The sequence below is a fragment of the Neoarius graeffei genome, chromosome 19 (assembly GCF_027579695.1).
Source record: "Neoarius graeffei isolate fNeoGra1 chromosome 19, fNeoGra1.pri, whole genome shotgun sequence".
In the NCBI taxonomy this organism is placed as follows: domain Eukaryota; kingdom Metazoa; phylum Chordata; class Actinopteri; order Siluriformes; family Ariidae; genus Neoarius; species Neoarius graeffei.
Window position 1 is genome coordinate 33,549,365 of NC_083587.1, and position 23,731 is coordinate 33,573,095.

Sequence of the window (23,731 nt, forward strand, 5' to 3'; positions counted from 1 at the left end):
CCGATACTTCTTATAATCCATAAAAAATAAAGACGAGGAAAGAAACGGATCCAGGATGTTCCTTGTTTTTTATTTAACACCTTATTTTAACATCCAACAACTCCGTTAGCAAACAGAGCACTTACGTGAGGCAGTTTGAACAATAAATAACAAATAAAAAAAAAAACCTTAAAATACCTGGCAGGAATGTAAACAAATAAAAAAAAATAAAGTGCCACAGTGCCGGTAATTTGCTTTTAAGAACGCATCTCACAGTGGTGTACAGTAATGTCAATTAAGGAAATGAACGTTTTTCTTGATGAAAACAAGCATTTCTACCCTTTCAGGTTTGAGCCCGTTTCTTTTGTCATCCAACGAAAAAAAAAAATGATCTCATGCTTTGCTTTCCGCTTCGAACTGCTTCCGTGTTCAACTTTGCCGGCAACAGGCAGCCAATAACCAATAGCGTCTCCACTACAAAGTGATGTCATGCCGCACGCGTTGATGTTGCTGTGTTGAGACAAGAGGTCTGGTCTCACTCTGTGCCAACGCATAGCTATTGATGTGTTAAAAATGAGAATATATTATATAGATATATATATCCAATCCCTGATCGGGAGGCAATGCCCGATTCCGATCGAGTCTGAAACCATGTGATCGGGCCCGATTTCCGATCACGTGATCGGATCGGGACATCCCTAGTAAATATAACAATAAAACACACATTAACGAACCTTATTCAAGACTTACAAAAGTTTTTTGTTCCAAGGTTGGAAAGTTATAGTGTTTTGAAAGTAGCTCAAGCAAACTATTTCCGCAGTTTGAACAGCCCGCCATGATATTCATTTTATCCAATCAGAATGCACGTTCATTTTCTCTGCGTAACACTCATGACGTATGTATGTGCCCAGTTGTGTTGGCTCATTGAGGTTGGGACTAGCACGTGTGAATTGGAAAGTAGGATGAATTGTAAGTGATCGGCTACACAATGCCACAGTGTGTTGCTTTCGGGTGTAATAACAGGACCGATGGAAAGCATAACGATCCTCCAGACGTGTCTTTTCACTCGTTTCCGCTGAAAAACACCAAGCGAGTTCGAGCTTTCTTCTCTTCTTTCGTCATCACCGGAGTTGAGAGTACCTCTCCTAGGTTCAAACTGGTACCCTTCTAAGCCATAGCCTGCTTGCAGTGTGTCTTGCGGGATCTCTTCGTATGATTCGACAGAGCTGTCGCTTTCACTTGATGCGCCCGACGCCATGATTACACGCTTCTCTCCTAGTGCAGTGGGTAGGGCTGACGTCACAGTCTTTTAAAAATGGCGACTCTTGTGCCGTTTAGCGTGCCGACTATTATATTTACAATTACCAAGATATTTCGTTGTTTTTTAGTATGTAAATTTGATAGAATACTTAAGAATACGTTACTTTGTCACATCAGCAACTGTATATATTATATTTGGTACCCCTTTAAATTGGCTGCTTTAAATGAATTGGATTTTTGATCTCGTCTCAGAAGTTGTCATATACTGTATTGTACATTTAAAATAAACCCATGTACACTTGCTCATGTATGCAATTATCCAATCAGCCAATCATGTGGCAGCAAAACGGTGCATAAAATCACCCCCGTACATGTCAAGAGCATCAGTTAACACTCGTATCAAACATCAGAATGGGGGAATAACGTGATCCCAGTAACTTTGCCCATGGTATGGTTGTTGGTTCCGGATTTGACATGGCTGGTTTGAGTAATTTAGAAATAGTTGATCTGTTGGAATGTTCCATGCACAACAGTCTCTCCACGGAATTGAACATGGAAACTCAAATAATCACTCTTTACAACCGTGGTGAGCAGAAATGTATCTCAGAAAGCAGCCATATCAAAGAACATGGATGAAGCTCCAGTGGGTGCAGACTCGCCGTAACTGGATAGTTGAAGACTGGAAAAATCTGGCTCGACCTTTGCTCAGTCTCGAGCTGTCCTGTTTTGGCGATCGTGTGTCCAATTTAAGCCGCAGCTTCCTTTTTCTGTTCTTGGCGAACAGGAGCAGAACTCGGCGGAATTACCTGAATGATCAGGCTTATTTAGAGATGTTCCTAATTAGGGATGGCGAAAACTAAAAAAAAATCTTGACCGACCACCGAGCCTGATTAGCCGGTTAAAGTCGGTTAACCTGAGTTTAAATAGGGATGCAAACGGCGCGCCTTTTTCACGGCTTGTTCAGATCCGTTTTTTTTTTTAGGGGGGGCGTTGGAGTGTCTGAATAATTTCATCAGAGTAAATTCTGTATTAAAATTACTACATAAGCAAATGCCGTTACAGTCCATGAAAAAGCCGTGAAAAAGTCGGCATCTGCGCCTTTAGTTTGTGTGGAGAGATCTGATCTGCAATAACATGCATTGTTGGCTACAGACCGAAACATACTTTCAGAATGCACTGGCCAAGGCACGACTAAACTCCATGTGCCGTCTAATATAAATTAAAAAAAAAAACAAAACAGAATAGTAATTTGTAAGCTAAAAAGCCTGCGTCTACACTTTTTTCTTTAGCCGAGTGGCAGCTGTGTTCAACTGGGGCGGGACATGACTGAATGGGCGTTTCTGATTTGTCAGCTGTCTTTAACTGGGGCGGGAGGGCGGGACATGACTGAATGGGTGTTCCTGATTTGGCAGCTGTCGTCCTTACACCGCATGGCATGCCCCAAGCGTTTACAACACAGAATTCCAGGTTCTCCGCTCCAAAATCGGCAGCTTCAAAACGATTTTTTTTTTTCACCGACAACCAAAAAAAAATTAACCGATTGACGTTGATTCGGTCAACCACCGGTCAAACGGTCATCGGTTAACATCCCTATTCCTAATAAACGTGAGCTGGAAGTGTGTACCGTATATGTTGTGTTTCACTGCAAAGCAAGTTGGCAACAGTATACACTCACCAGCCACTTTAAGAGGAACTTGTTCTTTGATTCTCAGATTCCTGTTCTTGGCTGGCAGGACTGGAACCCAACGTAGTTTTCTGCTGTTGCATGCCGAGTTGCTTTTCTGCTCACTACGGTTGTAGAGTTACTATGAGTCGCTATATCCTTCCTGGTAGCTCGAACCAATCTGGCCATTTTCCTCTGACCCTCTCTTATCAACAAGGTGTTTGTTTCGACCTACAGAACTGTTGCTCGCTCAGTGTTTTTTGTTTTTCGCATCATTCTGTGTAAACTCTCGAGACTGTTGTGTGTGAAAACCCCAGGAGATCAGCAGTTTCTGAAATACTCAAACCAGTCCATCTGTCTCAAACCAACACCCACAGTGCCACAGTGAAAGTCGCACTTTGAGATCGCAATTTTTCCCATTCTGATGTTTGAAGTCAGCATTAACTTGAAGCTCTTGGTTTGTATTGTCATGGAAAAATGACAAACACCAACACCAGTTGCAAGAGAAAGGTGGTTTATTGCAGAAACGGACAAGTGACGAAGGTTCGGCACACCCCTCGTACCGTCCCATTGTTCTCAAATATATAAAAAGAAGACATTACATCATTGCAATTACATGCCCTGATCTCGTGCCGGGAGCGTGATCAGCGCTAAAGCTGATTGGATCTTGTCTAATCGCTGTCTTGGACGCACATCTGCTACGCACGTAAGGAGCATGATAAGATGGACATGTTTCAGTGCAGAACGTTCTGAGCCGTTCGTCCTTGAAGAGACGGCGCTTAGCGAAAAGGGAAATTACAAAACCGTATGCCACTAAAATTTACTCTACAGTATCTGTATGATTTTATGCATCGTGCTGCTGTCAAGAGAACGGCATAAAACAGCATGTGGATGGGCGTTCCTAATAAGGTAGCCGTGAGTGTCACACGACAGTAAAAATGTGTTTTTGTAACCTGTGGTTGGTAGAAGAGAGCAACTGGACTTGCTTGAAGATTCTTGAAAACGTTTCGCCTCTCATCCTAAAGGCTTCCTCAGTTCTGTCTGTCTAATAGGGAGTATCCAGTATTTATCCTCTCATGGATCATCATAGAATCCGAATCAGAATGCTGATGGCTGCATTGTAGGTGGCTGATAAAAGATGTCATAGACACCCACTTCTGTTCAATGATGGTCGTTCCAGGTTGACAAAAATGAACGATCCTCTCTGGCTAAGGTGGGGTTTACATTAGACCGTATCAGCGGATCATCAGATTAACGTTTTTAAAACGATTAGTGTGCACACAGCGACACCAATACACGATTCGCGTGCACACAGCAACACCAATACACGGATACGCTCGGCTCCGCAGGCATCCTGCGCTCCAAATCACTCCGCCCTGAACAGCGAGTGCCCTCTGGAGGGTGCGCACTCCGGCCCTGCGCAGCTCACAGAGCGCGCGAGTGTAGTGCACAAGCAGTGATTCGGGACTGAGCCGCTGTGTGTGTGATCCCAGCGCATATCACTTACCACTTGCAAGTGGAAGGATGGCAAGCCTAAAGACAATCATAACTACACAATGGGCAGTATTTGCATCAGTATTTGCAGTATTTTCATACTTTTATACTCTTTAATGAAAGGTGATACAAGGCGGAAGTCCGCGCCGTTTTTCAGCAGTTGCGTCACATGACCAACGCCAGCGAATCAGGAAGGTGGATGTCACAGTGACGTTGTCCAATGAGACGCCAGCTAGAGCTCAGCACGGCGTATCCGCGTATTCTCAATGTTTACACAGCACCGGAGCTGACACGATCTGGATTGAATACGTGGACGCTGGCGGATTCCCGTTTCCCGGCGTTTCCAGGCGGTTTAATGTAAACGGACAGTGCATCCGCGAAGAAAACGAGACAGATACGGTCTAATGTAAACTTGGCATCAGTCATCCAGGTACATAGTAATCTGTGGTTGGTAGAAGAGAGCAACTGGACTTGCTTGAAACGTCTTGAAGACGTTTCAAGCAAGTCCAGTTGCTCTCTTCTACCAACCACAGATTACTATGTACCTGGATGACTGAGCATCTTCACAGATATCTCTCTAGCTAAGATGTCTGCCAGTTTTCTGGAAGTCCTCTCATAGGGATCTCATCCCAAAGTGCGTAGAAACATATCTGTGACGAATCTCAGTCATCCAGGTCCATAGTAATCTGTGGTTGGTTGAAGAGAGCAACTGGACTTGCTTGAAGATGAGAGGCGAAACGTTTTCAAGACTCTTCAAGCAAGTCCAGTTGCTCTCTTCAACCAACCACAGATTACTATGTACCTGGATGACTGAGATTCGTCACAGATGCGTTTTTGTAACCCGCGACAGTTATGCTAATATTACTGTGTATAAAAAAATGTGATTGTTACATGTTTTTAAAACGATGTGTTCTTGATTAGTGTTTTTGTTCCCACTCTCGCCAGACGTGCTACATTTGTGAAGAGCAAGGCCGTGAGAGTAAAGCAGCCACTGGAGCCTGCATGACCTGCAACAAACACGGCTGCCGCCAAGCGTTTCACGTCACATGGTGAGTCCAAGGACGTCAGGGCATATCTGTTACCCTGAGCTACATCGGCCTCCATGTTGAACTTCCTTTACTTGTATATTATTTCAAGCAGAATCCTTGTGAGCGCTGTCATTTTTACTTATGCATATTGCTGTGAGATAACTGATGTAATATCGATATGATGAAGAATTATTAAATCAGTTTAATTTTAGAGCAAAGCTGTATTCACTCAGTATTTTTGTTCATTTTCGGCGGCAGTAAGGGATAACGTACAGCGAGCCGGTTGTTGTTGTTGTTATTGCGGAATAAACCCTGATCGGGTGATGCAGGACCCCGAAGCGGAGTGCTGTACGTTATCCTGCTTATTACATAATTTCTTTAAGTTAGTCAGTTAATAAATCGACACAAAATATTGATTTATAAATGCTTTTATTGACTTATGAATGAATTTATTGCCTACGCTAATGATGCGGTCCATTGCAACAGAATGTTGTACAGAAATAAACAGTAGAATGCCGTAATTGGTCTGTCGGAATCTATTATAATAATAATAACAACAGGGGTGATAGCGTTCCGGCGCCGCGCCGGATTTCCGGCGTACCGTGGCTGGGGGAAAAAAAAAAAAAATCTAGTTCGCCCATTGTCCTGTGTCATTCTGAGATGCGCAGATAGACAGTAAAGGGAATTCGGAATTCCCTTTACTGTCTATCTGCACATCTCAGAATGACACAGGACAATGGGCGAACTAGATTTTTTAAATTTTTTTTTCCCCAGCCACAGTACGCCGGAAATCCGGCGCGGCGCCGGAACGCTATCACCCCTGTAATAATATAGTGACAGCCTTTAAAAATGTTGAACGCTGAAATGATTTTAGAAATGCTCAAAAATCTCCAAGCAAAACCAAACAAAAATTAAAAACTATACATGCAGTATATACAGTGTACATTAAAAAAAAAACCTAGTATTTTTTTCAAATTGGAATCTGCTAGTTTTTGCGTACAAGTAGTTTGCACAAAAGTAATATTAGTTAGTAATACTGAACTAAATTTAAGAATTAATCGTAAACTAAATTGGTCATTAAACCAGGGTATGATCATTTACTTGTGCACTGGAACTGCAAGGCTCGTCATCCGAACGTACGCCGTGTTTGACCGACCAAACTCGAATTTATTTTACCTTCAACCTGGACACGTCCCCGTTTTGTCTTTGGTTAGCAACAGTCTAGCAAGCTAATCGTAATGAGTGATGCATATTAACATCCTCAAAACGGTGAACTGTATCATGTTCCAGATTTAACAACCTAATATCTCTGTATGTTGATTTGATTTAATCTATAGATGCTGCGAGAAGCCGTATAGATTTGACGTCACATACTGAAAAATTTACGAGTCGGAATTTTGAGTTATCGGTTTTAGTAGTAGAGCTTCAGGCTTAAAAAAAAAAAAAAAAAGGTAATTCATAGACTTGGATTTTTGATGGCTTTTGACCGTACGACGTCTGTACGTATGAACGACAGTCGTGTACCACCACAGGGAACCAACATATCTCAAACACTTGACCACCGGACAACAGAAATTGTATCTTTTATTTACATACAGTGCTGAGCGTAAATGAGTGCACCCCCTTTGAAAAGTAACATTTTAAACAAGATCTCAACGAACACGAACAATTTCCAAAATGTTGACGAGACAAAGTTTAATATAACATCTGTTTAACTTGTAACATGAAAGTAAGGTTAATAATATAAACTTAGATTACACTTTTTTCAGTTTTACTCAAATTAGGGTGGTGCAAAAGTGAGTACACCCCACAACAAAAACTACTACATCTAGTACTTTGTATGGCCTCCATGATTTTTAATGACAGCACCAAGTCTTCTAGGCATGGAATGAACAAGTTGGCGACATTTTGCAACATCAATCTTTTTCCATTCTTCAACAATGACCTCTTTTAGTGACTGGATGGAGAGTGATGCTCAACTTGTCTCTTCAGAATTCCCCAAAGAAAATAATTTCTTTACACCACAAAGGTGAAGGCTACAAGAAGATCAGCAAAGCTTTACTTATCAGTCAGAATACTGTAGCAAAAGTGGTAGAAAAATTTAAGAAAGATGGAACTGCAACCATCTCACAGAGACGTCCAGGTCATCCACGGAAGTTAACACCTCGACAGGAGCGTCTTCTGATGAGAAGGGTTGAAGAAAATCAGCATGCAAGTTCACTGCAGTTATCTAAAGAAGTAGAAAACCAAACTGGGGTGACTATTTCCCGTGACACAATACGGCGTACACTGCAGAGGAATGGCATGCATGGATGCCGTCCATGAAAGAAGCCTCTCCTAAAGCCCAGGCACAAAAAAGCCCGCCTAGAGTTTGCCAGGGCCCATGCTGACAAAGATGAAGACTACTGGGACTCTATACTCTGGAGTGATGAGACCAAGATAAATGTTTTTGGAACTGATGGCTTCAAAACTGTATGGCGTCGCAAAGGTGAGGAATACAAAGAAAAATGCATGGTGCCTACAGTGAAACATGGTGGCGGCAGTGTCCTTATGTGGGGCTGCATGAGTGCTGCTGGTGTCGGGGAGCTGCATTTCATTGATGGCATCATGAATTCACAGATGTATTGCTCTATACTGAAAGAGAAGATGCTACCATCACTCCGTGCCCTTGGTCGTCGTGCACTTTTCCAACATGACTAAACACACATCTAAGGCCACTGTTGGATTTCTGAAGAAGAACAGGGTGAAAGTGATTCAGTGGCCGAGTATGTCTCCTGATCTGAACCCAATCGAACACCTATGGGGAATTCTGAAGAGACAAGTTGAGCATCACTCTCCATCCAGCATCCAGTCACTAAAAGAGGTCGTTGTTGAAGAATGGAAAAAGATTGTTGCAAAATGTCGCCAACTTGTTCATTCCATGCCTAGAAGACTTGATGCTGTCATTAAAAATCATGGAGGCCATACAAAGTACTAGATGTAGTAGTTTTTGTTGTGGGGTGTACTCATTTTTGCACCACCCTAATTTGAGTAAAACTGAAAAAATGTGTAATCTAAGTTATATTATTAACCTTACTTTCACGTTATAAGTTAAACAGATGTTATATTAAACTTTGTCTTGTCAACATTTTGGAAATTGTGTTCACTGAGATCTTTAAAATGTTACTTTTCAAAGGGGGTGCACTCATTTACGCTCAGCACTGTAAGATATATGGGTTTTTATCCAGTGGTGACTTTTTTTTTCCCCCCAGTTTAAAAAAAAAATAACGTGGGATTATTTACTAACACATTTTACGGAAAATATTCACGACAGTTTCATATCAAACTAGTTAAAACAGTCCACTAGCTTGCAGGACAGTTGACAGTTTCCGTCATAGAAGAGTGATAGACGGATGTAAGTGCAGGAAGAGTTTTATCGAAAACACGCTAGCAAACAGACCCAAAACGTAGAAAAACAGGCAGTGGTGGAGCAAGGCACAGACAGGAGATCAGAGATAATACAGTACTCACAGTTCAAAAACACAAACAGGGTCAAAACCAGAAAAGTGATACAAAATACAAGGGTTCGTAACGTCAGATGTAGGGTACTGTGTGTGTGTGTGTGTGTGTGTGTGTGTGTTACTGAGAGTCCTTATATGTATGCGCTGTGATTGCGCTCCAGTTAGGAACAGGTGCATGGTAATTAGTCCTAATGGCTCTGCATGCTCCGAGCACCAACACGCGTGGATGTGACCGATGTAACCAGACAACTGTTTGACATATCAGGTTTGATATTGGATCGTAACGCTATCGTAATGCTGTAAAGTGAAAGCGCTGATTCACTGCTGTCCACCAGGCACCCAGCGGAGTCACACCATAATAAATGTCGTGCTGTTGTTTCTGGCGCATGGCATGTGGTGTCAAAGAAAGGAATAAATATGTATTCGTAACTGTGAGGCGTATCTCATTATGGGTGTCCACTGTCTTAAAACAATGCAGCAGTTTACTGATGCGAAATACACTACAACTTATAGTATTATTAATATATAGATTGAGGCACTGCCTAAAAGTGGCGCCCCCATCTGTTTCTGGGTTGTAGAATTTTCTTATATCATAGCCAGCCTCTTTTGTTTTATTTCTTAAATTTAGATTTTTTTTTTTGGCTTTTTTCACCTTTTTTTTTTTTTTTTTTTGTTAGATAGGACAGTGTAGAGACAGGAAATGAGTGGGAGAGAGAGATGGGGAGGGATCGGGAAATGACCTTGGGTCGGAATCGAGCCCGGGTCCCCGGATATATGGTATGGCACCTTTATCCACCTGAGCCACGACGCCCCCTTTGTTTTATTTCTTTACCATTATTATTACTATACTGTTTCCTTATGCTGTACAAAAGCTAGAGCTAGTGATTTTATTTACAAATTCAATTTCACCATTGCTGAGACAAGAATACAAAAAAAAAAAACATATTGGAAAAATATCATATTCAGGGCGGCACGGTGGTGTAGTGGTTAGCGCTGTCGCCTCACAGCAAGAAGGTCCGGGTTCGAGCCCCGTGGCCGGCGAGGGCCTTTCTGTGCGGATTTTGCATGTTCTCCCTGTGCCTGTGTGGGTTTCCTCCGGGTGCTCCGGTTTCCCCCACAGTCCAAAGACATGCAGGTTAGGTTAACTGGTGACTCTAAATTGACCGTAGGTGTGAATGTGAGTGTGAATGGTTGTCTGTGTCTGTGTGTCAGCCCTGTGATGACCTGGCGACTTGTCCAGGGTGTACCCCGCCTTTCACCCGTAGTCAGCTGGGATAGGCTCCAGCTTGCCTGCGACCCTGTAGAACAGGATAAAGCGGCTAGAGGTAATGAGATGAATGAATATCATATTCAAAACAAAATATAATACAATGAATACGCTACCTGGTACGAAAACCCGGGATAAAAACCCAGTGGGATTTAAAAACTCCTGGGAACGCACTCCTTGTTGGAATACATGCAGTGCATATAGCTCTGAGGATTAGAGCTTTGACTTTAAGGTGATGGAGGGTTTGTTTAAAAAAAAAAAAAAAGTGCAATTGAGGAAATATATTTAAAACACTCAGCATCGGCATTATCAATATAGTAATATTAAGAAATTGTATTCTGAAACTAGAAAGACCATTCATAGAGTTTTCTAGAGTTATAGTTTGTTCGTAAAAGATCAACATATTTATTTTTAAAAATTTTTTTAAGAAGTGTGCATGTTTTGCACGAAGGTCTCCGGTCCTTATTACAGGGTTATCAAAATGAATAACGCATGTAATGGAGGATGTTGAGACAGAATTAACTCCTCAGAAAACAGCTCGATGAAGTTACTCACTACTCAGCTGTTGGGTTTCCTGTGGTGGTAGGCACGCACGCACAGGACCGAAACCATTAGAAAACAACTCGATGGCTTTCTTTATGTATCCACACTCTGTGCCTATGGGGCTCCGCTATTATATTCAGGTTGACTTTTGTACCCTTGCAAATATTTTGCTCATACACTCATCAGGAGTTTTTAGGCAGTGCATAAATATATTTATTTTTTTCACGGTCTGGTTTCCATCAAATCCTGCGCTCTGATTGGCTGGCGAGCGGGTCCGTATCCTACTTTACGAACCTCGGTTACGGACCTCTGGCGACTCGCTCGTTTACAACAACAACAAACGTAGCATTTTTTTTTTTTGTGAACATTTATCTTTTTGGGGCGGCACGGTGGTGTAGTGGTTAGCGCTGTCGCCTCACAGCAAGAAGGTCCTGGGTTCAAGCCCCGTGGCCGGCGAGGGCCTTTCTGTGTGGAGTTTGCATGTTCTCCCCGTGCCCGCGTGGGTTTCCTCCGGGTGCTTCGGTTTCCCCCACAGTCCAAAGACATGCAGGTTAGGTTAATTGGTGACTCTAAATTGACCGTAGGTGTGAATGTGAGTGTGAATGGTTGTCTGTGTCTATGTGTCAGCCCTGTGATGACCTGGCGACTTGTCCAGGGTGTACCCCGCCTTTCGCCCGTAGTCAGCTGGGATAGGCTCCAGCTTGCCTGCGACCCTGTAGAAGGATAAAGCGGCTAGAGATAATGAGATGAGATGAGATTTATCTTTTTTTATAAGATTTATTTATAAGTATCAAAAATCGGCGGCATGGTGGTGTAGTGGTTAGCACTGTCGCCTCACAGCAAGAAGGTCCTGGGTTCGAGCCCCGTGGCCGGTGAGGGCCTTTCTGTGTGGAGTTTGCATGTTCTCCCCATGTCCGCGTGGGTTTCCTCCGGGTGCTCCGGTTTCCCCCACAGTCCAAAGACATGCAGGTTAGGTTAACTGGTGACTCTAAATTGACCGTAGGTGTGAATGTGAGTGTGAATGGTTGTCTGTGTCTATGTGTCAGCCCTGTGATGACCTGGCGACTTGTCCAGGGTGTACCCCGCCTTTCGCCCGTAGTCAGCTGGGATAAGCTCCAGCTTGCCTGCGACCCTGTAGAAGGATAAAGCGGCTAGAGATAATGAGATGAGATGAGTATCAAAAATCTTATAAATTTTTGCCAGCATTTCTCAGGAGAATAGCATTAATTTTACATCATGGATAGCGATAACGACAGTGTTCACAGTGAAAGCGAGTTTTACTACCCTGAGGAAGAAGAAATAAAAGAAAACATTTCAGGAGAAAGCTAAAAACCTCTAACTTGCTAACGCCAAGCAAAAACATGGCTGAATCCTGAATGACTCAGTTTTGTATAAATGGGACTACATAGGTAGCAAAATGTAGTCGTCCCCCCCCCCCCCCCCCGCCATGGAAGTGCACTTGTATACCGAGGAGAAAGCCATTTGCATTACAGCTGTGAATGAGGATTCAAAATGGCGGCTCGGCTCGGTTTTCCCTTTCGGGCGCTCTCGTTTTCTGTTTGAATTTGGTAAAGAAAAATATATATATATTATTTACCAGCTTAAGCTCGGGCCGTATGGTGAAATACCGTGACCTTGGCCTAGAGGGCATCGGTCAGTACTTTCAAGACCTCGGTCACGGTATTTCACGATACGGACCTCCCAGCTGGTAAATAACGTGTGTGTGTGTGTGTGTGTGTGTGTGTGTGTGTGTATATTCGAACGCAGTGTAACTAGCAAGTAAGGTAAGTTTTGGATCTACCATTTTAGCATCGCTGTCCAAATCTCCTCGTCTGAACAGAGAAATTGTGTTCTTGTAAAAACAAGTGAGAACGGGAGAAAATTTATGTGTTTCCTTAGGGTTTTCAGTTTGCCTTTTGAACTTGAAGTTTATTTTACTTGATTGACTTCTAAAATAACAGTCGCTTTTTTTTTCCCGTCTGCAGCGCTCAGTTTGCTGGCCTGCTGTGTGAAGAGCAAGGCTCGGACGCTGACAACGTCAAATACTGTGGCTACTGCAAGTACCATTACAGCAAACTGGTAAGAAGCTAAATTAGGTGTTCATTCTAACTTTAGATGTGTGCCGTTTTAGATTTTTCACATGGTGATTCCTAAAGCGTTTTATAGTTTGACAGTATTGCATCTGAGAGGCAGCTCTGTCCGTCTGCCAAGTAAATTTCTTTCCTAGGAAACTGATTTATGTGATTTTTTTTTTTTTTTTTTCCTCTCCTGTAACGCTGCCTTAAATCTGTCCAAAATAAGGGACTTTAGACGACTGCTGTCGTTATTCAACTCTGTTTCATAGAATCTCCCACAGAAAGGCTGATTCCAAATGAAAAGAGTGGCTACGGTGTTCTAAAATGTCCACGATAACAATATTTTGCATGTTAAACATTGTGATGTATTGTATAGCCAGTTGTGAGTGCACTTTTAGGGCCTCTGCATGCTCTTGCGACAAGGCTTTCGCAGATAGCTTTTCGCAGACAGTTGTAATTTATCGTTGAGCGGGGAGTAATAGGCGTGCGCGATGTTCTTCACCGCCACAACGCAAGGGGCTGCGAAGTCGCGAAATCGCTAAGAGTAGTTGGTGGGTGTGGTTAGTGGAGTGTTTATCCTCCGGTTACTTATAATGACTAGAACTGGAGTTGTATAGATGTACGTACTTCCTCGATCAACCGCTCTTCATGCTGCTCCATCTTCGCTCGTGTTTTTAAAAATGGCGGTCGTGAAAACAAACCAAACCGGGAAAGTAGGGAAGCGGAAGTGCGTGTACAGCGGATGTAGAGTGGACCAATCAGAGCCCTCTTGTCTGCGACGCTGTCTGCGAGGCTTCTGCGGTGGTCACAATTTTTGGGAGGTGCGCGCAGAGCGTCTGCGAAGGTGGGGGGGCTACGCAGACGCTATCTGCGAGGACTGGGTTGTCAGCATAAATTGGCCTTTAGAATACAGGTTCTTTGGATAGTTGATGCGTTGAAGAAATTGGGTATCGATGAAGCCTTTTTTCCTAAGAGTCGCGCTTCTTTACACTGGTAAGGCCTCAGCGTACTGGTTAGACAGTGTTCAGCTGGCTTCCATACGCAATACGATATAATTGCCGAGCAAAGGAATGTCATGCGGAGGCGACGCTTGCCTTGGAGTGCACGTGACCGCTGACCAAACTTCGTAGAACTTTGCAAGGAACGCGCTACATAACCAAGGATGTGATTGGTCGTTCCAAACAAGGCACGCCCAATCCCATTTATTTCATGTAGGACGCTTTTGAGGCGCGAAACTGCTGAGAATATACAAGCTTTTAAACTTGGGATGGTCATTTTTGTCTTCAAGCAACCCTTACAGAAATGGAAAAGATCTTCGGCTTTGTTTTTACTTTGTTATATAAAATACTTGGATTCTTTGACTGGAGATTTAGTATGTCGATGATGAGAATTTCTGTCACAGCTAATTAACAGTTATTCCATGAAATCAAGTCGTACATGAGCTGATGGCCGCTGTAAGCCACGTATGATGAGATTGAGTGGAATAACTGTTTTATTCCATCCACATTCACTGGATTTTGAGAAATGGAGCATTTTTATTTTTCGCAAATTCTATAAATAACTTCATACTAAATGTCTAAATCACTTCCGCTTAGGCGGACGACTTAAAAATCTATCGGTGGCTACACGAATTGACTTTAGTGCTGTTTCTTTTGTAGAAATTGCCATCTTACCACACTTTGTTTAATTTTTCCTTGGACATTTCAGTTATGTAATTTTCAAACAACTTTGAGCTTTTGGACCCGTTGAAGCATTAAAATTTGGTGAAATTTTATTTTTTTTAAAGTGCTACTCTTGGGGGAAAATGACATCATTAAGTCCCGGGTTTTCTGTGTGCGATGTGCTCGAATAGGTTGTAAATCAAATCAAAGTCCTTCCCGCGCCATGTGGCGGCGCCGATCTCCGTTTCCGTAGCCCTCGGCCTCTCGCCTATTACGTAGCTAGGGTTACGGCGGGGGGGGGGGGTCCTCTGGTAACCGCAAGAGTTTGACTCCCCGCTCGCATCTGTATTGCAGCGTGCCTTGCCAGCCGGCAGTAGGTACCATTTTTATAATGGTCTTTGGTATGACCCGGCCGTGAGTAGAACTCGCGATCTCCTGATCGAGAGGCGGACACGCTAACCACTAGGCCAACTCATGGTAAATAGGTTGTAAAGTTCATCGATTTTAAATAAAAAATTAGTTTAAAAAAATAATAAATTGCATGTCTGAATTCTCTTCCAACAGTCATGAAAAGCTTGTCCGCCATTGTGAGGTCGCAGTGATTTATGGGTCAGCGGCGCTGCATGTGTGATGTCATATGCGCCGCTGCCGCCTTTTATGTCCACACCGGCACTCTCTAATATTCTCTGCAATGGCGTGCTTTCTCAATACGCATTCTTTTGAAAAAGATGGCGAAAGCTACAAGGGGATGGTACACAAGTGTCATTGTTTTTGGAAGATTTGAGTGCTGTTTTAGGCACATTAGATCCATTAGGCCAAAAAAAAAAAAAAGTGTGTTTCCGGTAACCCAACTGATCAAGAATTTCCACGTCGAAATTGCCGACCGTAAAGTTATTACAAATTTCCCTCGATATTTTAGTGTAAGCGGCGTTAGTTTGTCATAATTTTTTGTTTCAACGCATTCAAGTTGTGAAAGAAACGATAAAAAGTAAAATGTTTCGCCACTTCTATCAGCCCTCCTGCATAAACATGGAAGCGCACTTGTATGCTGAAGGAGGAAGGGAAAACTGAGCCGAGCCGCCATTTTGAATCCTCATTCACGGCTGTAATGCAAATTGCTTCCTCTTCAGTATACAAGTGCACTTCCATGGCAGGGAAAAACACTACGTTTTGCCGCCTATGTAGTCCCCTATTTATACAAATAGGAGTCATTCAGGATTCAGCCATGTTTGTGCTCGGTGTTTTTGCTCGACCCAAGTTCTACAGTAGGCGAGGCTAGGCTGTCTCCTTTTAATGGAAGTAGCCTAGCCTAGGACGTTATTTTCACGTTATTTCTTGATAAGGTGTTTTCACGTTATTACATGAAAATATCATGAAATAACGTGATAATTTCGTATCATGAAATTACGTGATATGTTATTACATGATAAATATATTGTAAAAACGTGATAACTTTGTTAACAATATCTTTTCACGTAATTACTTGATTCTAAGCCAATTTTTTTGAGTGTGGCAGCAATACGCTTCCATAGATCATAACTCGAACTCTCGCGATATATATATTTTTTATTCGTTTAAAGATTTAAAACACTTTTATTTTATTATGATGTGTGGTATAAAGGATTCTGTGCCAAAATACTATTTTGTAAGATGTTTACTTGTGTTAATTTTTTCGAACAAAATTAAAAAAAAAAAAAATTAAAAGGAAAAAAAAAACTTTTTCCTACCTACCGACCTTATTTTAGTATTTCATGTTATCGGAAACACACACTTTTTTTTTTTTTTTGGCCTTACATTCTTAGCAGTGCGACAGATTTGAATTCAGATTAAATAAAAGGAATTTAAAAAAAGCAGCAATAAAGAAATAAAGCCTGTGTATGTACCTGCTGAAACAGTTATTGGCGATTCAACCATAGTTTTAAATGTATTCACACAGTTGCTCTGATTTGACTGACTTGTATTTGTCTTTCCTTTTCTTACACTTGACGTTCCAGCATTTTAATTTTGGACCGCAGGGCTTTATCTGATTTCGGAGTTAGGCAGTTATCACACTGTAAATTAGAGGAAAGGGGTGTATCTGATGACCGTGGCTGTTTTGTAAAGTCTGGAGTGAGAGTTGCAAAAGTACTTGAATGAGAGAGTGGAGTTGTAAAGATCTTTTACGGTTGCAGAGATACGATGATTTTTAGTAAAAAGCCAAAATGGTAATAGCACAAAATAGAAAGGGTGTACATGGTCCTAATTGTTACTGTTAGAACCAGAAAAGGTTGTAGAGGTGAACCCTAAGACGTTCCTGGTTGCTGCGTGCTCACTGCACACAATGCATATGGCACAACGCGTCACCCGCTCCTGCTGGCTCCAGCACTGAAAGTTAAAGTGCCTAACGCAAGCTGGACGCTTACTGTGCAGTGAGCTCTTGGCACTTCCGACCTTCGTTTCCAGATCGTAGGAAGTGCTCCACGTACCAGACGTCGCTCCAACCCTTCGATGTGAATTTGCCTCACCAATTAATCTTTTTCAAAATGTATGTCGCAGACACCGAACCGTCTTGTCGGCTTCTCTTTGTCCGTACAAATCGAACCTGTTCATTCTGCAAGTGTCCTGCCGACTTTGGGCTAATGGATCGAAAATCCCCCCCCCCCCCCCCCCCCCTTTTTTTTTTTTTTTAAAATCTGCTATGCTTGAGCAGCCTTGAAGGACACACCTCTTAGGAGGCATGCTTTCATTTTAATTTGGTTTTGGAATTTAAAAAAAAAAATGTTAAAAACATGCTACACTTTGCAAAGCAGACGAAGCCAGAAATGCTGCAAACCTTCAAGCGTTGCGCATATAACGTCACTTCCTTTGACTTAACTAACAATAACGTACCAGGAACGCCTTCGTGTAATGGCGGACTCAAAGAGCCAAACTTTTACCGGCTAAATAGAACGTGTTCTCGGTCTCGTATTAAAATACTGTTTTGATATGTCTAGTTTTATAAGGTATAATTTCCAAGGGTGATTGTCATTTTTGTAAGAGTTGCACTTTAAAGATGAAGAATGTGTAAACAAATTAGCAATTTGTGAAAAATGCTGCTATAATAGTTGAAAAGATTTAAAAAAAAAAAAACAGATACGTCCTTACCGTCACTTATGTTCCATGTTTTGTTTTTGAGTAGGGTTTTTATTTTCAGCAACACACGTCGCCATTTTGTTTTTCTCTACTCGCGGTATATGAGCTGATATCCCAGCAGTAGATTAGCCAATCAGAGTGCACAACTGCTCAGAGCCAGTGAGCGTGGATAGAATAATCTTAGTTATTTAGTGGTGTCTGGAATAAACTGTAGACCAGAAGTTTTTTTTTTTAATACATATATAATGTAAAAAATATGACACTTGTGTGCGTTTTTTTTTTGTTTGTTTGTTTGTTTTTTTAATACTTTGTGAATGTCCATGTGCTCATATTGATCATGCAGTATGCAGAGTTTCCAGTTTTAGACTTGGAATTTATTATTTTTGGCCCCTTGCTACGGCGATACTGACTGGCCAGTATGGTTGCTGTTTTCTTTCTGTTTCTTCTGCCTTCCTGATCGGATTTTCTTTCCATCAGTATATCTTATCCGAAACTTGTTGTACCCTGATACAAGAAAGAAAAATGAGGTTGTACTTTTCCTGCCAGCTCCAAACGTTTCAACGGGATTTTTTTTTAAGTTTTATTTATTTATTTATACCTGTTTAAAATCATCCGCAAAGAGTTTACAGGCATCGCAGTCCTGTTTTGTTGCACATCGTGTTGTTTCAGTGACTTTCAAGTAGGAAGAGGTTATTCCATCAGGTGTTTTTCTGGGAACACTCTTGATTGGTGTAGTTCTGAGACAGCTTTTGCTTACAGGCTCGATGGTAGCCTTTGGTTTGTCGTTCTCATTTGCCTTGAAGATGAAGCATTTGCACACAGCATGCCTGCTGTTGTCCTCATCAACCGACTCTGCCCTGTTCTGCTGCAGCTGCCGTCTTTAATGTGCTATCGTTCAGAACAGCAGCATGGTAAGTGCGAGGAGGTGGAGGGCTGCTGCGTTGTGTGTGTGTGTGTGTGTGTGTGTGTGTGGGGGGGCTTGGGTGTGTGTACAGTAGTGCTTGGGTGTGGACTAGCTGTTTAAGCAAGGAGGAGAGCATATCTTTGAGTAAATCGATCCAGTCGGAACTGACTTCACATCATATTTCAGCTTCTTAGAATCTTTACAAGCTATAATCGATATTTCTGACCATCACAGGAGCTGCATTTAATGCTTTGGCAGTGTTTTATGTTCCTGAATCATTCAGAAAGCTCCATAAGGATACATTTCTTCTTCTTTATTTATTTATTTTTTTATTTATTTATTTTTACAAACTTGAAGGAGCATTATAAGTGTCCATCTATGAGAAAACCAGCCCATATATCCCACTGACGATTGTATTCACGTAGAAATTTACTATCGAGTCTAGGGAGTTTAAACAGGGATGCAAACGGCGCGCCTTTTTCACGGCTCGTGCAGATCCGATTTTTTTTTGGGGGGGGGGCGTTGGAGTGTCTGAATAATTTCATCAGAGTAAATTCTGTATTAAAATTACTCCATAAGCAAATGCCGTTACAGTCCATGAAAAAGCCGTGAAAAAGTCGGCATCTGCGCCTTTAGTTTGTGTGGAGAGATCTGATCTGCAATAACATGCATTGTTGGCTACAGACCGAAACATACTTTCAGAATGCACTGGCCAAGGCAGGACTAAACTCCATGTGCCTTCTAATCATAATTTAAAAAAAAAAAAAACAGAATAGTAATTTGTAAGCTAAAAAGCCTGCGTCTACACTTTTTTCTTTCGCTGAGTGGCAGCCAATGTTGCCAGATATTGCTGACGTTTTCCAGCCCAAAATATGTTCAAAACCCGCCAAAATCCACTTAAAACCGCCCAATCTGGCAACACTGGTGGCAGCTGTGTTCAGCTGGGGCGGGACATGACTGAATGGGTGCTTCTGATTTGTCAGCTGTCTTTAACTGGGGCGGGACATGACTGAATGGGTGTTTCTGATTTTTCAGCTGTCGTCCTTACACCGCATGGCATACCCCGAGCGTTTACAAACACAGAATTCCAGGTTCTCCGCTCCAAAATCGGCAGCTTCAAAACGATTTTTTATTTTTTTTTTTCCACCGACAACCAAAAAAAAATTAACCGGTTAACGTTGATTCGGTCAACCACCGGTCAAACGGTCATCGGTTAACATCCCTAATCGAGTCATGCCTGTTTTTATAATTAATCACCTCTACATCCCTTCTGCTTTCGTAAACAGCACATCAACTTCAGATCACAGTGATGGCCAGGAGTCCAAGAGAACAAAATTGTCCCTACTCTCAGGGAATTAGGGGTGGCATACTGTCTCTCCCCTGTCAGTCACAGCGACACTAGCTGATCACGGGTGTCTGAGCTCATGTATGCAGAAGCGGGTGGATAGCACTTTCGTCCATGTGTGTTACACCACCCCGTGACGTTGCACGAGCAGCAGTTTGAAAAGCTGTACCTGGCTGGGTTTCTATGTCTGAGGAAGAACATATTAACCTTCGCAATCCTAGATTGGGAACTCTGAGGAAATAGTGTTCGTGTTGTTTATATAAACTACCCAGTCATGTGGGCTGCATTATTGTGTTACACTCCATTAAAGGAGAACTGAAGGCAAATTTTTTTTTATCATCAAAAATTCTACTTATCTCATTAAATATAGGAATGTATTTTTTGATTGCTATTGTGTCATTGCTAGTATAGCAAGTTATGAGTTTGAAATATGCTATGTAATATATCGGTCCATATGTCAAAGCAATGGCCGTAAACGAGATTCGCTGAGACCTGTGTGAGACATCGTAGGACGGAAGTCAAATGTACAGCGGAAATCAAAGGTACCATCATCTGCCAACGTTCCCTGTGTCCGAAATCGCTCACTCATTCACTACTCCTTATATAAGGAATTGCTCTATATAGGAAAAAACACTTTTGGACGCTAATCCGTCGCGCTGGTATTTACGTCATTACTGTCGCACAGTTAAAACGTACGAGATCAGGCGGCTGGTGGGTTTTCAAAATAATAAATACATGCATGTGTTTTTGTGATAAATGCATATATTATACTGAGCGCATTTCCAACATTAATAAATACAAAGTACCTGCATCTTTCAGTTCTTTTTTTTTTTTTAAATCAAGGCTGAATACTTTCTTCTTTGTTGCTGTCTTTTTTTTTTTTTCTTAAATCAAATTTGAGACTTTTAATTTGATTTCTTTCAGCACAGACAGCACTACAGAATGGCGTACCCATTATATAGTGTCCTGTATAGTGAGCGATTTCGGACATGGGTTGTCAAAAGACGCGCGCGCCCTCTTTCAAATGCTGACGTAATGGAGCTGGAAGTTTTGTTCGTTTTGATAGCAATCAGGAAAGTTTGAAAAAAGTCGGCAGTAATCGTCATTTAAACTCGTTTTCGTGTAATATTTTGTTTGGAAAACTGTTTTCAAAATGGCGGCACTGACACTTTACGTTTCGAGGTCTCGCACAAGTCTCGCGAAGATCGCGCAGATAAGTGACGTCTGCCGTGGACCAAACGAACTACATTAGGCCGATAAGTATAATATTTAATTGCACTTAGTTGCCAATACGAGTCACGATATAAGGTTACGAAAACCAAAAACGTAATTGAATAACACGTTAATTAAGAAATAAATTAAGCAAGTTTAAAAATGACTTCAGTGCCCCTTTAAAAATCGATTTGCAATGTGTTGCGGGAGCGGGCGCAGTGCTTTGTTCATGATGACCTGTACCATTTAATGCTGTACTTTTGATTCATAAGGCATCGTTCCGATATTTGTGAATACCATTGAATCTGCTCTGAAACAGATTTAGATCGATAGGTAGATTTTGTTTATTGATCCCAAGCTGGGAAATTATGTTACAGCAGCAAGTTATCAGACAAGTGAAAAGAAAAAGACACGCTGTACAACATAAACTAGAATTTAGGAAAAGATCCCAAGAACAAGTTGACTATACAGCATACAGATAAAAATGTAACGATAAAAAATAACTATATGTGCTTTGTACATGTGAATGTGCATTAATAGTGCTTAAAAACAAGAATTGTGATAAATGAAGATGATAACTGTGCAAAAGTGGCAGTACTGAATGGAAGATTGATCAATAAATAAACTCTCATGGTGCAAAGTGACTAATGACGGTGAACAGATGAGCTCCGATGGGGCAAAAGTTACAGGACGACTCGGGCTCTAAACAGTAGTAGTAGGTTAAGTAGTGGCCATTTGCAAATGATGAAATTATTTTCTTTTTTTAAATACACCAGTTTATCCTTTTCCAATTATAATCACTTTATTTATTTAATTAAAATTGTGCTTATCAGGAAATTTTTATTATTATTATTGGGGTGGCATGGTGGTGTAGTGGTTAGTGCTGTCGCCTCACAGCAAGAAGGTCCGGGTTCGAGCCCCGTGGCCAACGAGGGCCTTTCTGTGCGGAGTTTGCATGTTGTCCGCGTGGGTTTCCTCCGGGTGCTCCGGTTTCCCCCACAGTCCAAAGACATGCAGGTTAGGTTAACTGGTGACTCTAAATTGACCGTAGGTGTGAATGTGAGTGTGAATGGTTGTCTGTGTCAGCCCTGTGATGACCTGGCGACTTGTCCAGGGTGTACCCCGCCTTTCGCCCGTAGTCAGCTGGGATAGGCTCCAGCTTGCCTGCGACCCTGTGGAACAGGATAAAGCGGCTACAGATAATGAGATGAGATTATTTATTTGTTAAATTATTATTTTTTTTCTTCAACAAAACCTGACAGTTATGTTAAGTGCCTAGAGGAGTTGTGCCTTTTGACATTTTGGGATTTCTGTCCCCCCCACCCCCCGTATTCCCATGGCAACCAATTCAACTTAGGAAAATTTGGAGTGGGGGCCGGGGGAATATGTGCTCTCCCGATGACTGACTTGTTTTTTATTGTTGCGTTGACTCTCTTCAGTCATTGCCTCTTAATCGATGCGTAGATCCGAGTCGTCTGATCATTAAGCTCCTAAACGTGTGCTCAATGTGTCATACAATTTTTTTTTTTTGGGGGGGGGCTGATCTTTAAAACACTTAAATAGACTAGGTCGACAGGATGGTGATAATTTTTTCCATGCAGTTATTGCATGTAAATGATTTGCCCGTAAATATTTGTGCATTTAAACATTGCACAGTTGTAACTACAACACAATTTTCATTGTTTTCTTCATGTATCATGAGTGTTTATTTTTATTTTACTTTTGTTTTAAAGAAATGCACTTGGAGATTTTGAACAGTTGGACTCGCTGCAGTGCTCCGTCACATTTTATCTCATCCAACTCTGAAAAAGAGAAGTCGTAAGCAGATCACACTGACAACCGGATCCAGTAGCCAGTGACGTCACAGCATCTGGTTTAAACCGTGTCTGTATACACCCCTTGCTGGTGCACTCGGCGCTCTCTGCGCTTAATCTTTTCTGTTCGTTCAGAATGTATCGTGCATGTCGCTCCTTGTTGGATCTTTTTTTTTTTTTTTTAACCGAGTCATGTCCGAGTTGCTTGGTGCCCGATCTGGGTTTTATGTGTTGAAGAAGGAAGTTGGTTCACCTGTAAGAAAACTAATTTGATTTTGTTTAACAGTTTCATGAAGAAGCTAACTCGGATGCAAGCAGAAATAAAAAAATAATAAATAAAAGAATAATAATATTAAAATGAGATTCTTAAACTCTTCCATCCTCACTTCCAACTTTTATTTATTTATTTATTTATTTATAAAAATACATTTTAAATACAATCGTTAATTTCTCTGGAGTTTTCAGGCTTGTCTCTTCTCATCGTATTCTCTTTACTCATTTCTTCGTTGTTCTTGAAGCATTTGCTTCTCTTTGTTAACATTTCTCTTGATATCGGTGAGACGGTAATATCTTTTATCCAGTTCTCGAGTTGAACAACCAAAAACGAACCATATTGAAGTCAGATTAAGTCTTGCTTCCACGAAAGCCAGTGTCTGTTTGACCCCCAGGTGTGATTATGATGTGATGCGTGACGTCATGCACAAGGAGTCTGTTCTTACCTGTTTGAATTGAGTTATGGAGTTTATTTTATTGTCCACACAGTATCATTGAGCATTTGAGTCACTAATTAAAAAAAAAAAAAATAATTGTTTGGCATCGCATTAGTATTGTGTATTAATGTGTGCCAGGTAATATCGTTATTGTGTGTTAGAGCA

The 23,731-nt window shown here is 41.6% G+C and overlaps 1 protein-coding gene across 7 annotated transcripts in view; it reads left to right on the forward strand.

Moving 5' to 3' along the window:
* The window catches only part of mllt10 (MLLT10 histone lysine methyltransferase DOT1L cofactor), a 172,497-nt gene that overhangs the window by 45,422 nt on the left and 103,344 nt on the right, over positions 1–23,731 (forward strand). For all 7 annotated transcript variants that reach the window (XM_060900009.1, XM_060900010.1, XM_060900011.1 and 4 more), the window contains exons 5-6: positions 5,342–5,445; positions 12,720–12,813. In XM_060900009.1, coding sequence (XP_060755992.1) covers positions 5,342–5,445; positions 12,720–12,813 — 198 coding nt within the window. The remainder of the gene's footprint in view (positions 1–5,341; positions 5,446–12,719; positions 12,814–23,731) is intronic.